Here is a 17,142-nt window from a genome sequence, read left to right on the forward strand (position 1 = left end):
GTGGCCTCGCCACAAAATAACAAGGGCCCCGGGAATGAAAGGAGGGATGTGGGGGGGAAACGAGTAAAGGGTCAGAGAGAGAGAGAGAGAGAGGCAGAGAGAGAGAGAGAGAGAGAGAGAGAGAGAGAGAGAGAGAAAGAGAGAGAGTGACAAGCGCGTGTGATAGGAGAGCCGGCTGGATGAGTGTATAATCCATCTGAACTTTTGCGTTAGGGATTATGGCTGGGAAAGGCTGTGCTCTGTGCGTGCATGCGTGTATGTGTGTGTGTGTGTGTGTGTGTGTGTGAAATGGGTAAGAATGTTGATGCTGTGGCCAGTGTTTATCTGATCTAACAGAGAAGGGGAACTGTAATAAAAAACCTGGTGAAAATAAATAAAGCTTAAATGGACTGAGCATGAACATTGTACAAATAACATCCAAAAGCAGTCATGCTCTTTGAGTGATGTGAATAGGCATGACCGAAAGAACAAAATGTTTTGGTATTAAATAGGTCCACTGATCTCTCAGAACAACAGGAAGTGCCGTTGATCTGTATTACACCGTAGAGACACCGATCTCGTGTTTGAACGCTCCCCTTGCGTGATGTAACGTGGCCCATGCAAAAGCACACTCTAAATTACATTAACGGCAGAGATCAAATTCAAACAGTGCTTTCAACTAGACGATGTGCTGTTTGAGGGAGGCAAAGTGGACCTACTGGCAGCTGTACAGGCACATCAGATGGAGCTTTGGATCTTTGTCTTTGTCTCTCCAACCTTTCTTCTTCGTACTTTATCGCATCCTGTGGGGACAGCCATATCAAAGCGCCCCCCCCCCCCCCACCCCAAGTGCAAGCACACATACGTGAGACACATGATGCGTGTGATGGCTGCCATGCATGGCACATAAAGAGCAGAAAAGAAAGTATCTAGACACCCGCAAACAACACTTAGGTGTCAGGAGCACAAATAAAAACAATCACACGGGAGACTCTTTTTATTGTTGTTTACGCACAGAAATCATTACATGGTGGATTGGTTCTGGCATAAGCTGCACCCAGGGGGAGGTAATCAGTAAATACTTCCTTAGCAAAACAAATAAATGATGGCATGGCTGCCATGGTAACATTGGAACTTGTTCATGCACACACCAGAAGTTATTTCCACTTCTCCTCCATGGCTTCCTCCTCTAATGAGGCCTTGTGATGGGAGGGAGAGTGACAATGTGATTTTCTTTCGGTAATTTGTTAGTTTGGAGGGAAGTTGATACGTTTTCTGCTCTTAATTGTTGGCATATTTCACAGATGACCGGGGGATTTGATCGTGTTCGGGACTTTCTGTTTGTTTTAATGTGAACAATGAAGAAGATGTCTTATAATTTAACAATGTCCAGGGGAAATGAGGAAGTGGATTAATCTTTAGCTTTCGATTGAAAAGATTTTCACACATTTAGTTCTGACAAAGAGGGCAGCCTTTCTCCCCTAGAATCTTAAACGGCTTAGCTGGAAGTGCTAAGGCGACATTATATCTCTCCCATAATAGTGAAATGGATGCATTGCGCGTTGCCATATGTTTTATCTTGTACATCCTCTTGAGATTAAGATTAAAAAGGTTTTTGGTGTGCAAATAAAACAAAGGACAGAGATGTAGATTTGACTCATAAATGTGTTTTGTGAATGTCTTTGTATGAGACAAATGAGGCATATAGAAGGGAGTTCTGAATTTAATATAGCTATTATTTTTGCTGCATAGTCAGAAAGCCTTCCACAAGGCCATATTAAAGAGACTCAATGCAACAGTCTCTGCTCCCTTCAGAAATTAGCTGTAGTATGCGGTTCCATTCTACATATTAAATATATAATATGTAAATCTATATTAAAGACAAGTCTCAACCAAGAGATAAATACATTCATCTATAAATTCCAATTTCTTACACATTCACACAAACTAGAGTTGAAAGTGGTGGTGGTGGTGGTAGTGGTGGTGGGGGGTGGTGGTGTTTGAAAATAGTCCATTGTCCATGACTTCCAAGCACATTTCCCACTCCTCACCTCATATGGCAAATTCACACACCATTACATCTGTGAAGCCCTCAGAGAGAGAGAGAGAGAGAGAGAGAGAGAGAGAGAGAGAGAAAGAGAAAGAGATAAAGAGAGAGAGATAGGTATGTGCCATAGTGTGGATGGTCTGAATAATGTTGCTTCCCTTTCTCGTTTAAGGCACAGGGAATTGCACTAATATTTAAACAATGACATTGTTTCCTGGCCCTAGTGGAGCAGAAAATGATCTGTTATGGTGGCAGAGAGGAGTGGATGTTTCAACACATTGCATACTTAATTCACAGCACCTTTTTGGAGCGTACACAGCCGTACTGAAGGTGTCACGGTGGAGTAGCAGGGTAGGTTTGGTGAATTTGTTGGGGAAGAAACCTTGCATAACTCACGAGTTGACACAGGGGTCTAATGTTTACTGATAGTTTGGGGTGGGAGTTTCTGGTATCTTCCCTCATGAAGAGAGAATTATGGGTGATTGTGAGTCATAGATGGATTTTTTTTATTGCTGTTGACTTTTTGTTTTGACCTGATGTGAACTACAGTTGGCCCTGACAGTTTTGGTTAGCCTTGAGAATGTTAATATACTGCTTGCCTGAATTCTAGTGCACACATCCCCTGTGGCCAAAAGGATTTTTTTTTTTACTTCTTGCAAAGAAACATTTTACTCTGTCTCTGAGACACATTTCATGTTTGTATCACAGGAAATGTATATATTCTGTCCTTCCGCAATAAGCCAAAACCGTCTCTCTCATTTGGAATCGACTGAATCGATCCCCCCCCTTCAAACATTTGGAACCAGTGCACATGCATGAGTCTTCAGTGGGCTGGGGAGGCGATAGCATGTCCTCTGCACGGTGGCAGGCGGTGGAGTGCTACCAGCGATCCGCCCCGTTTGGCAGGCAGGGCTGCTACTACAGTGGGCCTCAAATGGAGAGGATCACTGGCCCCCTCAGGGCCTTCCTCTTGGGCCAGGCCCAGCCACCAGCTGCTACCTGTATAGATGTGCCATGCTCCAGTTAGCATCTGTGGAGTTGGATGGAGCTCATCCACTTCTCCCACTTCCAACTCGCACTCTGCTTTTTTTTTCTCTTTTAATGAGGGGTACTCAGGCGCTTGCTGTCTCTCTTACACTCTCACTCTGTTTTTCTCTCTTCCACCAACTCATTCTCATCGTTCTCTCTCTCTCTCTTTCTCTCTCTCTTTCCCTCACTCACACACACACAAACACACACACACGCACACACACACACACACACACACACACACACACACACACACACCACAGCACACACACACAGTCTCTTTCTTGTCTATCTGGTGCATTTTATGAGACACATCTTCCTCTCCTCACAGGATGTTAGGTTGAGTGGGCATTACATGACTGTCAGCGTGAGCTCTCCGTCTGAGCTGGCGGCCAGGCGAGTGAGGGTCTTGAGTGCGGAGCTCCACGCGTGTGATTCTGGAGTGCATATTAATGGCCTGCATGCATCATTGCCAATATAGCCTGTGTGGCCTGATGAGGTTTTGAACCAATGGGGTCTCACTGACATTTACCAGAAGGGCCTCCAACCTGCAAGTGGACTGTGACGTCTCATTAGTGTTTCTGGGTATTTGACCAGGGAACTGTTAAAATGTTCACAGGAATGTTAATGGACATTAAATAGACGTTATAGCACTGGTGGAGCTGAGAGGGAAACAAGCTCTGGAGTTCCATAGAACATGTGTCATGTCAGATGCACTGTGGGTAGGCAGTAAATGTCCAATGAAGTGTTTGAAGCCATTGTTAAAAAGCGGTCTTACGAATCAGTGGACCATGCACAATGTGCCATTGTCTTAAAAGTGCACGTTTTAATCATGATTATTATGATGAATGATTTCAAAGGGTAATGCTACTTGACAAGGCTTTGTAATATGAAGACATGGATGACAGATTTATAGAAAAGTGTCATATTCATCACTTTATTTCTACTATTAAAAATAAACATGTATCAGTGAATATCAACATAGTCTCCACAGCACTAGGGTTGTGGTAGATAACAGGTCTTTGGCCATAGTACGGCCCCTGCCAATCTGTGGACATGTCAAAACCGAAAGTTCTTTAAAAAAGTTGGGGACGGCTTCATCAGGGCCCTGGCTGTGGTGGCATATGGTGGCATTTGGTGTGGGAATTGCACGCCACGTCTTGTTTGGAGAGATTCAATTTGGGTCTCTGGGTCCCAGTGGATAATGTTGAAAGAGGGCGTTATGGGGAATGGGGCGAATGGCCATATGGCAAGGAGGTTCTTAGAAGATCTTTTTTGTCCTTCACACATACATGCGGAATTCAACAAAAAAAAAATACACACACACACACACACACACACACACATTAGTATCAATGACTGTCCTTCATGTCCCTGTACACATTACAATAAGTTCTGCATGATGGTTATAGATGGTCTTATTGCACTTGGCACACGCTACACAGTTGATGGGAGCAGAGATTGGAAGAAAGCAAACACTGTACGAACCGTTAACAACAAAGTGCTTAAAGTTTAATTGACAAGGATGAAGTGTCTGCTGGAAGGCTTATGGGATTTAGCCGCGTCCGTTGACTGGAGCCACAACTGTGCCGTCAACTTTGAAGATGAGATGGCGCCTCTAGCCAGTCCCTCGATCCCCCTTGTAAACTTTAATCTAGTCAGTGGACACTTGTGTGTCTGTTCTTCAGCTATGCTCCGCCTGCCACTGTGCAAAGACTTGGTCAGTGGGGTTCTACTAATGCCACCCACAGAATATCTAAAGGGAAAGGAGGAAATAGTCAATTTTGTGTTCACTGTATGAGTCAGAGGACTGATACCTGGGTTGTATTTGTTCTCTGTGTAAGATGCAGATCATGCATCGCACCTGAGTCGAGCATATCATTATCCATTATTGACCAGCCCTCACAGACACATCCTCACACGCTTCCTTTTCATGCCTACATCTAACGTGGAAACTGCTCAGCGGAGATCTCGTGCCGTTAGTGCTGTAGCGCGGTAATGAAAGGCAGAGAGAGAGACGTGAGCTCCGTCAGGCGCCGAGCTCAGTGGCAATCCTCCTAAGGCCACCGCAGTTAGCCAGATCAAACGGGCCAAGACAAAGGGAGCAGGAGCGGGCGTGGAGGCGGAGGCGGGAGGCGGAGGCGGCACGCGGACCCCGGTCCAGCCCACCACTTCTCCCTCTGTGCCTCTCCTAAATACTAATCAGATAAACGAGGCATGTCAAGAGTGTGTGTGTATGTGTGTGTGTGTGTGTGTGTGTTGGGGGGGGGTTATGAGGACCTGACAGTAATATCTGCACAGGTGAATGAGCCACATGTTGGAGATGGGTGGGTGGGTGGGTGGTGTGTGTCAATACCCACTGATCCCTCCAGCCCTTTGCACTATACCGCTGTGCGTAGTTGCTCAGTGAGGCGATGTTCCGTAGGTGGGGGGGGGGGGGGATAGTTTTTGATGAAGGCGTATCTGATGGCAGATCGATGCGGGCGAGGTTTATTCGTGCTGCATGGAGCTTGCCAGGATATCGAGCGTGGCCCCCTCTGCGGTGTGAAAACACCAGTCGTGCAGAGGATGGTGGAGGAGGTGGTGTGTGTGTGTGTGGGGGGGTGCCTGGCAGTTGATTAGTCATGGAATTAGAAGAAGACTGAGGTTACCCCAACTGGATACCAATCCCCCCCACTACCACCGACGTCAGAAAAATAAAACGTCCTGCGGTTGCATGATGGGCTCCAGACGATGCTGCCCCTAATTCCCTGCAGAGTATCACTGTGTGATAAATTACTTTCTATGTGGCTCGTGACAAAAGGTCTCCACAAACAGCAGCGAGGCAGTGAACAACAGTTGGGCTAAATGAATTTATTAGAAAACAAAGGCACATCAGAGAGCTTGTGTCAGAAGGAAAAAAACAAAAACATCACGCACACACACACACACTTTTTTCTTTCCCTGTGGCTCTGTTTTCCGAGCCAGATTTGACAATCAAATAAGCGCTCACTCAAGCTGTGTGACAGTAAAGTAGAGCATTTCCTGTCTTGTGCTTTCCTTCCTTTTCGCGGGCGGACAGCTTGGCAGAGACACTTTTCAAACTTTGCCACCAGGGTCCTGGGGACACCATATGTCTGTGGCCATATGCGGTAAGCCCTTGTGGCCAGGTAGACTAATGAATACCATGGAGAGTTGCTTCAAGTTTTCGCTGGCATGGATGAGTGCAGTGGGCACGCCAGCCTCCCATGGCGGCCTCCGACTCCTCCTGCAAGCCTCTGCTTAATGATCTGCCTAATGATTTGTGTTCACACATATCTTGGATTCCCGGCCTTTCAAGGGTTCAAAAGAAGGACTTGATGATAAAACATAATGCATGAACGGGCAATTTGAAATATTAAAAAAAAAAAAAGTTCAAATTACGTAGTCTTGATTGTGAAGTTTTTTCTTTTTTGTTTTCTTTGCACAGAATAGCTGTCATAATTCAGACACCATGTCGTGCCTTAGTCTACAAGATCAAAAAGATGATGTTTGGTGTCCTGCGCTTTCTTTGTGATTGGCATTCAAAAAAGCTGGAATGTGTCAGGCTTGCTTTCATGCTGCCTTTTGTTCAGTGTCCTAACAAGAACACCCCAGCCTCTATGACCTCTCCATGACCTCTGCGGTTTACACTTCATTCTTCCCATCACCAGTGGAGGTATTACCTTACTTTACTGACCAATTACAGATCAAGTCAATAAAGTGTCGAACAATGTTATACATACATATTTGTAATTTTTAACACATTAACTTTGAGCTTAACTAGCAAAAGGTTACACATGAGCCAAACTCTACATCCATTTCAATGTCTTATTACTAATAGAGTTTCAAGCGTAGGTTTGTTTATGGTTTACAGTATTATATTCCATGAAAATGAAGATTGACAGTTTGAAGAGTAATGCTAAGCCACAACATATCATTGGCTCTCCTGTTTTATGAGTATCGGAAAGCAACCACTTTCTCATTGTTCAAGGCCTTAGTACTGTCAGTATTATTTTTCATTAGACAACGTTTAATGAAAGTAAATTTGGTTCTCACCACAATCAAGAGCTCATTACCCACGCGCTAATTATTGTTGGCCAAAGACCAGACTCTCATATAGAGACTCAGACGGATTTAAACAATGAAATATCGCTCCAAGAAAAACAAAAGACTCCTCTGTCTTCGTAATCACCTTTGTTTGGCGTTTTGTCTCTAGTGCGCTTATGTGGTCTTCCGGGTTTGAATGATGCCAGACTGTGTAATCCAGGCCAGGGTGTGATGAACAGTAGCTCGATTAAGCCCCCAGTCTGTCTGCCCGGCATCTTAGGACACTCTGATTAGTGACAGGGAAAGTTTTAAGTCGCCCGTTGTTTCTCAGTGTCCTTTTTTGTGACATTAGATAAAGGAAGACATTGTCAGATGTTGAGTCCTGTTAACCAGTCAGTTTCACCCTGTTGGTACATGTTTAATTGACTAAACCCTGGTATTTTGTGGGAGATTGAAATGAGTGGAACTCTGGTGCCTTGTAGAGTGACCTGTATTTAGACACATAGGATAGGCCTACTAAGTTGAATTTGCAATGCACACTATATACGTTTACCATGTTGCAGGAACCACACAGTGACAATTGGCTGTAATACTAATATTTGCTAAATTATTGATACACTGCACAGAACAGCAATGAAGCCAAAAAACAATAAAACATGATTGAGTAATTTGTAGCATGTAGAAGAACAACAGATGGAGGTTGACTTTATTTGAGACTTTGCTGTCTATGATATGTAGAAGTTTCAAGGAAATGGTGTGACTTAAAAGGAATTGACTTGCTAAAAACTTTCTTATGTGCACTGACCCACTGATGTTTAGCGTGGTGTGGTGTGGCATTAAATAAGCAAAATGTTTTTTGCCTGGTGATTAAATTAGCATTAGTTTGTGTGGGAAGGTATTACCACACTGCATGGCGTATTTTACGAATTAGAACCCATAGTGGAAAAAATAGCAGAACTTTGATTCACAGATGCTGGCAAGACAAGAGGTGTTGAATCAAGAAACCATTGTGGGATATAATCGGTTATTACTCACAGTATGACTACAGTTTATCCTCTTCAAAGGCAATTTTATGTTGTTCACTGCCATTTTTCTAAAAAGCATACATTTCTTTCTGCCTGTCTTTCCTTCTTTCTTTCTTCAAATGGCACATTTCAGTATTTCTACATAACGTGACAAGAATAACTTCCATTTACGTAACAAGCATAAAGGGTTATTGTTTTTTGTCTAACCAAAGGCGTATTGCAGTATAGTGAAGGCATGCATTAAACTTGAGTTATGTTGACTCTTAATCAAAAGGGCTTGTTCTGGACGTCAAGCTGACACCGCTTCCATGACTGACAGCCTCCAACCCTGAGACCCTTGTCAGAAACATCTGTCAGTCGACAGCTCACCATTTCTGAGCCACAGTTATCTGTCCTCAAGTGACAGGCTAGCAGCAGGCAGCCATCAGGGGCCAGGATGCTTAAGATAGTTTCAATCATTCTGACTGTGCCACAGTGATGCATGTCTGGCAGATGAGGCACACACCCACAGTGCATCATGTTTTTTTGCAATGGATTTTAGAATCTATATGTGTTTTTTGATCAAATGCATTCAGACACATATGTTTAAAATACAAATACAAAGTAGGCCTACTGGTTCAGCTTGCAAGTTTTTTAGTTAAGCTAAAACAGATTTGAAATGAGTCTCTTCCCAGATTTACAATAATTAAGAGGATTTTGTTGGGTTTGGAAATGTGGGTGGATGTCCCATGGAAGAAGATCAATAGAATCACATGGAGATTTTTTCACACTTGTTAAATATCAATACAGACATACATTTTCTAATCCAATGATGCAATCATTTGTAAGCACAGCAGAGCCTTCTCTAAATAAACATAAATTTGAGTGTGTGATGATTTATTGAGAGATGACACTGATAGCAACTGCAGTACTGCCTTTGCTGGTATTGTTATATATATGGTAGATTTGTCTTTGCTGGTATTGTTATATATATGGTAGATTTGTATGCTGGGGTGCTCTGATGCACCAGAGTGTTGGTTGCCTATTTTTTCAGACTTGCGTCACATTAAGCTTTTTTCTTTTTGGATTTTTGACTTTCTTTAGATAACTTGTCAGGAGACTAAACAGTATAGTTTCCCCAGCACTATTTGCGATGCCAAAAAAAGAACCAACTTGATTAGTCCTGTGTGGAAGTTTCAACTCCACCCAGAGCCTATAAAAACAAAAAAGGAAAAAGAAAAATGATGATATCAACCATCCGGGGAACTTTGTGAACTTCCACAAAGGAGCTGCCCTCTCTCTGCCTGATGTCAGGCTGAGTTAAATGAGCTTTGTCTTGCCATCTTTCATCGGGATTTGGGTGTGCAGCGAGCGGGAGCGATGCTTCGCAGTCAGCAGATCCCACCTAATTACGATGCACTCCGCGCCTCTCCGCCGTGTTCAGGATCAGCAAGATAATGACCCGTAACGATTCAGCACATCTGTTTAGAGCAGAGAGGAAAGAAACGTACGAGATAGAAATGTTGACGTGCGGTCATCTCTTTCCTCGGAAGTGCCACAAAAGCTTTTGTTTTGTTGTTTTATTTATTTGTTGCGATCTTGTTTTGGATTTTTTTGTTCGTTTTTTTTTTTCTGGTGCTGACGTCCTCTTTGATTAAAATGCATGTGAACAGATGCCAGCACGCATCACTGGAAAATTCACCGATTACAATTTGTCTTCAATTATCGCGCCCTCTATAATTATGTACATTTACGGTGTATGATCAGGCATTCGGTAATAAGGAATTTATAGAGCAGTGTCTTGCAACATCTGTGGTGGAACAGATCAAAATATGAAGCAGCTGCCCGAACAAGATGGCATATAATAACCCCCCCCCCGCCATTTAAACAGATATAGATTGAACACTTGCATGCTCAAATTTGCTACATATGTGTGACAAAAAGGATGGAACCACATTTAGGCCAGCTGTGAATATGCTCATCCTCCATAGTGAGTGAACTTTACACAGCTACACAGCTCACATATCATTCAACAAGGTCTTTCAGATAACTTTAGTATGAATCTCTTTCATGTTTATGGATGGTTAGACTACTTTAATGTGGTTATGCCACAGATCTAAGTGCTTCACCCTTCAGGTTGGCCATGACATTTTCTAAAAGAGGCTGAATAATTGTTTCACTCTTTATCGTATCTAAGTTTCACTGTTTTTTTCCAAATGTATCTTGTTACATTTGCTGCTTTTAGATCGTACTTACCTTACCTGTGGTAGTCATGAGTGCTCAGAATTTCTGACAAGTGAAATTAAATTCTCTCTTTCTCATTCAGGTGTGAGATTTTTTTTTTACCATACTGGGCATATATTTTATGTTTGCAAGAAAGTCATAACTTTCTCTCAGGGGGAACAGTAGTGGTTAAAATGCAGTGGCATGTGCGTTTTTAAATCATGCAATCACACTAGTCAGTCAAAAAATGTAATGCAGTGAGAAGCCTACTTGCAAAACCTGAGGGTTGTTCTTCAGCAGTTGATCCCAGTGCGCCTGGCGCGCCTTATGCAATACCCAGTAGTCCATTTGCAGTCCGAGGGGGCTTCGGTTGCCACAGACACAGCAGCATCCAGGGCCCACGCCCCCGGGGAGCCGTGTTTGCACTTAGGAGCTGTTGATGGGTGTTATTAGCTGTATGTGCAAAAATAGGTCCTACGTCTCTCTCTCTCTCTCTCTCTCCCCATCTCCCTACAGACACATAAACACACACCACACACACACGCACGTCCAGACTCACTTTATGTCTCAAGCCGAATCCAATACACATTACCCTTTGCCGCATCAGAGAAATTTGAGAATTTCTCACGCCTCTCCCGGCCTGAGTCCAGGAGTAGATGACATCGTCAAAAGTTAGGCTCGTTTTTGCTCCTTTTCCCTCTACGACCAACAACCCCCCCTCCCCTCCACACACACACACACACACACACACACACACACATACATGCACACACACACACACACACACACACACACACACACACACACACATTCACATGCACACACACACACACACACACACACACACACACACACACACGCACACACACATACCACCACCCCCCAGGGCGCTCTCTGTCAGTTAAGGATTTCATGGCCAAGCTGAAGGTAATTTAAACTCTCCCCATCATTAGCCAGGAGACCTGTCTGCCATACATTAAGGCATCCACGGCTCCAGATGTGCCAGCACTGCCTACGCGGCGCCCAGGAAGGTGCCACTGCAGTATTCAGTGTGACAGGGCACTTAATCACCACAAGCTGGGAGAGGAAATGCAATGAACAGTCCATTGCAAAGCCAGACTTTGGCTGCTTTGCTTTGGAAGAGCAGGGGAGAGAAAGAGAGAGAGAGAGAGAGAGAGATGGGGAGAGAGAGAGGATCTGAAGATGGATTTTCATTTATTTATTTATTTATTTATTTATTTTTTTTTCTTTATTACCTTTTTTTGTCCATTATTCCTCATATTTGCCCAATTAGGTAAAGTGGGAATGTCAGAATGTCCTTTTCATAACCTGACATGAAGGTGTGTATCATAACTTTTCAGTTGCCGTAAATGTGTTTTTGCTTTGTGCTTTTAAAAAAGTCAGAAGAATTCAATTCAATTTAGTGTGTAAGCCAAATGTAAAGTCTCACACTAGTTAGTGTGGGTGCTGTGCGGTAGTGAGGCCGATTAAGTTCACTGGTGCTCTCTCAGTGCAAGTAACTTTACCATTTGATCTGGTGTGTGATCCTGCATTAGGCAGTCTGGTGTGGGAATCCAAAACCGCAGAAGCTGCCTGATCAAACAGCGACTCTTTCTGTTTGATGGCTTCACTTCTTCGTGGGGGAGCACCCCCAGAACCCACCCCCAGACCCCGTGGTTTCAACTTTTTTGTTTATCCCTCTCTCTCTCTCTCTCCTTCTTTCACGGTCTTGTCTGCCTGCCTTTCCTTTGTTTCACAGGTGAACATCTGCGCGTGTGTTCCCAAGGTTACACCTGCTGTACGTCAGAAATGGAGGACTCACTTGGCCAGCAGAGCAAGCTGGAGTTTGAGAACCTAGTGGAGGAGATGAGCCAGAACTTGCGAACCACATTCACCAGTCGGCATAAAAAGTTTGACGGTAGGTCTGACTGGGGTGTTTTTTGAGTTTTTGCTCTGAACAGTGCTTTAAGGCCAGGCTTATGCTGAAGATTTTGGATATATTCCTGTCTTGTTTAAAGCTTGTTGCTGTATTAGCCTATGTTCAGGTTTATGTCAACCAGGAAATAATAGAACGAAAAAGCCTGTAAATGTTGTTCTCAAACAATTCCAAACATGGTCTCTGGATCTGTTACACCAGGCTGGCTTCATTCTCTGCAGTACTAAAAAACCGCCCACTTTCAGTTTAGCAATGTTCCCTGAACTTGCATACATTCAGGACCTGTACACGAGCACAGCCAAAACAGCAAAGTGCTTTAGAAAAGTGACAAGATTTCATCATTATTTTTGTCCGTTTTGGCATGATATTGCTTAATACTGCTTGTGTTAGCCCAGCACTTTATTGCGTCTTTGTCTGAAGAGTATATTTTCCTTGTGTGGCGTAATAAAGCAGAAAAGTTATTAAAATGCTCGGCTGGTGTTCGACGCTCTTGCCTTATTAGCATGTCCAACAGGCAGCTGCCGAGAATGGCAGTGATGTAAGTGGCTGTTTCAGTCCACTGCAGGGAACAGCGAGAAAGGGGCCCCTGCTAATGGGGAGGATGTGCCACTAATGCCAGATGAGAGACATTAATAAATCAGAACTCTGGGATATGTAATTACGGCTTTTTGATTATGGATATGATGTGGGGATCTCGGGCTCTCTCCTCCGGAGTCGGCTGTGGGGAGCTCCGTTTTTGGGCTGCAATAAAAAATCAATAACAGACTCCATCCGTAATTATCCCGAGCTAGAAAATGTATGGTTTGTTAGCCTTCAGCTGCCTTCTATTATGACCCTTCGTGGGTATCAGCTTTTATAAAGGGGGTATTTTCTACCAAAACTACACAAACATTGGTTATCATTCAAGTTGACCTCAAGAGCTATTCCTTATTAATCAAGCAAATCAAATATTTAGACCGCTCTGACTTTTTCTATTAAAGTCACTGTGTCACATTAAATCAAATAGCCTTGTATGTCAGCTAGACTCAGTAGCTAGTCCACCCATTCTGCTTGAGCAGAAATTCCCAGTCAACTTCTCAACTTCTTTCAAATCTACTTCCTGTATCTGACTTTGGGGCAACTATGTCCGTCTATCTTTATTTATCACTATTATCTAAACGCTACAGTGTGTGTGCGCACCTAGCAGCTCCATCCTCCATGTGCCTCTGGCTTAGCATATCGATTTCAGCCAATCCTCAGCTGTCCACCATCTAGTCCCACTCTCTCAAACAGCAGTGATAGAGATGCTAGCAGTGCAGGGCTTCTGCCCCTTGCATCATGCTAGCAATTAGACTCACTCACAGCTAAAGAGCCACGCTAAGTAGCCTGCTTTTGAGCAGATGAATGCATCTTCCCCATTGCTTGCTCTCTCTCTCTCTCCCTCTCTCTCTCTCGCCGTAGCGCCCAAGCGTGGGTAGGCTGTTCTCACTCCTCAGCTTTGTTCAATCTTCCATGGCCGCCCACTTTGCCAGGCCGTTGAGCATCACATCTCGTCTCTGTTGGCATGGTGCTCTCCCTCGCTCGCTCTCTTCTCCATCTCTCCCCCTCCCCCCCCCCCACTCCACCTCATGGGGCTTTGAATCCTTCCCTCCATCCCACATCCATTTTACATGCCCTCCTTTTTGTCCTTTACCTATTTATAGGGACCTGATGTTTGTGGGGACCTATTTAGAGGTCTTTAACTCCTACTTCTTGATTACTGCTTTGATGCTGGGGGCAAACTTTATTTTGTGATGTTTTATTGAGTAATCCCTATTGCAGTTCAGGGGATCTTTAAGTTTAATCCAAGCCCCCTCAGTGTACCAAAGGGAACCTATTTTTTCTCATCATGTGTCTTGTTTGTGTGGTGATGCACTTGTGCAAAGTCTAATGTAATGGACGTGCGGGTTGACCCAGCGCTGCATAAGCTATTGCCAGCTATTGCAAAAAGGAAAAAAAAAAAAAAACATTTCCCTCTGGATTGCTGAGTAGTCTGAACATTTAGTCGTGCTCTCTCAACCAGAGTCCATACGGTAGCCGGTGCTGACCTGTTTTGAGCAATGCCGATACGTCATTTACATCTGCGGGATTAGACAAATATGGGCACTTTCCTTGGAGCACACTGCCCTGCGGGTCACAGAAAATGGAAAATAGTGTAAGCCGCAAAGCAGCTTGATACTTTATGTTTCAAACTTACCAGCGGAGATGAGAGAGTTTTATCCTTGCCCTGCCCTGGTAGATTATGGAAGCCAAGTGCATTACTTACAGTGAAGTGATTTTTATTACATTTCATGGTTTTATGTATTTCTGGAGTCAGCAACCGGCATTCTTTCCTGGTCATAGTGCAACTGATGCTGAAGCTTACTTAGTATCAGCTGTACAGCGTCAGTTGACAAGTACTCAAATCCTCATCATAAACATTTAACTGACATATTTGTAATCTAAAGGATTAAAGTTGAACATCGTTGGTTTCAGTCAAGGAAATGTGTAGTTGGCCGTGCACTGTTGAGAAGTTCTGCAGACAGTGGTGAACATTCGTTGCGAACGCGTTTGCTAATTTCAACACACCTCAGTTTCCTCACACTCGCCCTGCTCCTCGCCCATCCACACCATGTTCATGTTTTAAAGGAAGATGTTTTTTTCCCCTCTCATTTTCCTCAGGGGAAGGTTTTATAACTGGGGCATGAACCCCTGCCTGCTGTCACAACCAACCCGCAGCTCCATCAAAGATTCCCTGCACCGGGAGTTTCGGGGTGACATGCAGCGATGAGGTTGAGTGATGGCACATGATCAAAGAAATTCGAGCGGGTGTTTTAACATTAAAAAATGCACATGCTCCCACCCAAAACTCTGTTGCCTGAGAAACTGCAGTCACTTTGAAAGTTCAGGAATTGAAGGCTCCAAAGGAGATGATTGTTTTATGGAAGTTCGGTGTAAGGCTCCACATAGTTCCTCCTACATGCACATCCAGGAAAATGCACATACTAACAAGAAGAGATGAGAGAGAGAGAGAGAGATGGGGAGCAAGAGAGAGAGAGAATGAGAGGGGGAGCTAGAAGAGGAAAGAGACTGAGAAAACAAGTGAGTAAGTGAAAGCATGAGAGATAGATTTTGTGCATCTGTGAAGCACAGAGTAGGAGGCTGTGGCTCAGCAGAGCTGGGGAACTGGTCAGTGCGCCATGCCAGTCTTGTTAACCCCAGGGAATACTATAGCACGCCGCTTTTTCACCCAAACAAAAAATATTCTGAGGATGGCTCTAGATTGAATTTCTACTCACACACAGGATGGCTTCAACAAGTTACAGTAAGGAAAGTTTCCCACAATTCTGTGCTTCGCAGATGATAAGATCAAAAATTATCTCCAAGGCCCTCATTAAATGTGTCCCACTTACACACTGTTTTTGAGCTTGTAAAGAATATTCCTCCAATTTGTCGGGACAGGATTTGACCTGATTGGAGAAACCAAAGGATTTTAGTTAATGAAATATAACACAAACATGGAAAAAATAAAGTAAAACTATATGTTCATCAGTGTTGCGCGGGTTTGGTCACAAGCGGCCCGCGGTCGCCCGATATTTTAATCAACCCGACCGCAACTCGGACCGCGAATATTAATTAGGACAAAATTATACCCGACCCGCGATCCGACCCGCTTATTTACAAAATGTGTGCTTTTGGTTATAGCCTGCATACAGTGTGACAGTAGGCCATTTCTGTAAAACAAACTAATTTATTTGCTAAACTTTATGCAGTACCTAGAACTACACGCAGTAGGCATGCAGGACATATGTTTGCGCAGGACAGAGAATGAGAATAAGAGCGCAAGCACGCACGCAACCACCAAGGATTAGAACACTAAGATAAGATTTGAAGGCTATGGACATACATCTTTCTTTCGAAAACAGAAATGGTGAGGCAAGGTAGGCAAGAGAGATACATTGCTGGTCAAAACGTTAGCGTAAGAACTGTAATGCTGAATGAAGCACAAAGCTTTACTAAAGCACATCCACTGTTTAAAGTCACAAACACAACGAACTAAGGTAACTTTTATACATGCGTGAACCTATACCGGTAGATATGGCTGTGTAGTCTGTGCCATAACATTTATTCCTGTAGGCTGCGTTTTGGCTGTCATACTTAAATGGCTTCGCAAGAAGTAGGCCTACACAGACCATATACCATAGTACAAGAAACTTGTACTACTGTCATCTTCTTTAAGAACTTTTCCCAATATTTCCCATAGCCTATCACTTTTCCTGAAGGGGTGTCTTTATTATTTTAACTCACGTCTTCAGCTTCTTTACTGTTGACTTTACTGTATTGATGCTAGCTAGCCTTCTCGTGATATTTTAAGGCCTATTTGTAGAAAATATATATTTAATTAATTTTAACTGACCCGCCCGCAAATGACCCGAATATCATTAAAATATTTTGTTTATGACTCATAACCGCGGGTGACCGCTTAATTTCGGGCAGACCGCGCAACACTGATGTTCATTATTCCAATTTTGGAGATATGCATTAATTCACATGCTCGTAGGTAGCCTGCAACATGAAGGTGGCTATGATGATGAATTTTAAATGAGACATGCTCACTGGTTGTAATTTATTAATCCCTCAAAAAATCAACCACAGATGTACCAGAATGCACCATATACAATCTCATGTTTTTTCCTGTTTAATTGAATTAGAATTTTACAGTACACAAGCATAGCATTGAGGATGTCTGTGAAAAAAAGCCAGATGTGTTTCTTTTTGAGGAAAAAAAAAACTAAATTAACTGAAAAAAGAGAAAGAAACCAGAACTGTGTCCACGTACGCATGGTTCCTGGAAGCCGACATGAATAAATAAGCGTTGT

At 43.5% G+C, this 17,142-nt stretch overlaps 1 protein-coding gene across 2 annotated transcripts in view; it reads left to right on the top strand.

Annotated features, from left to right (window-relative positions):
• Positions 1–17,142, top strand: part of gpc6a (glypican 6a) — a 125,701-nt gene that overhangs the window by 13,887 nt on the left and 94,672 nt on the right. For both annotated transcript variants that reach the window (XM_048235431.1, XM_048235432.1), the window contains exon 2: positions 12,089–12,247. In XM_048235431.1, coding sequence (XP_048091388.1) covers positions 12,089–12,247 — 159 coding nt within the window. The remainder of the gene's footprint in view (positions 1–12,088; positions 12,248–17,142) is intronic.

The sequence above is a fragment of the Alosa alosa genome, chromosome 23 (assembly GCF_017589495.1).
Source record: "Alosa alosa isolate M-15738 ecotype Scorff River chromosome 23, AALO_Geno_1.1, whole genome shotgun sequence".
In the NCBI taxonomy this organism is placed as follows: Eukaryota; Metazoa; Chordata; class Actinopteri; order Clupeiformes; family Clupeidae; genus Alosa; species Alosa alosa.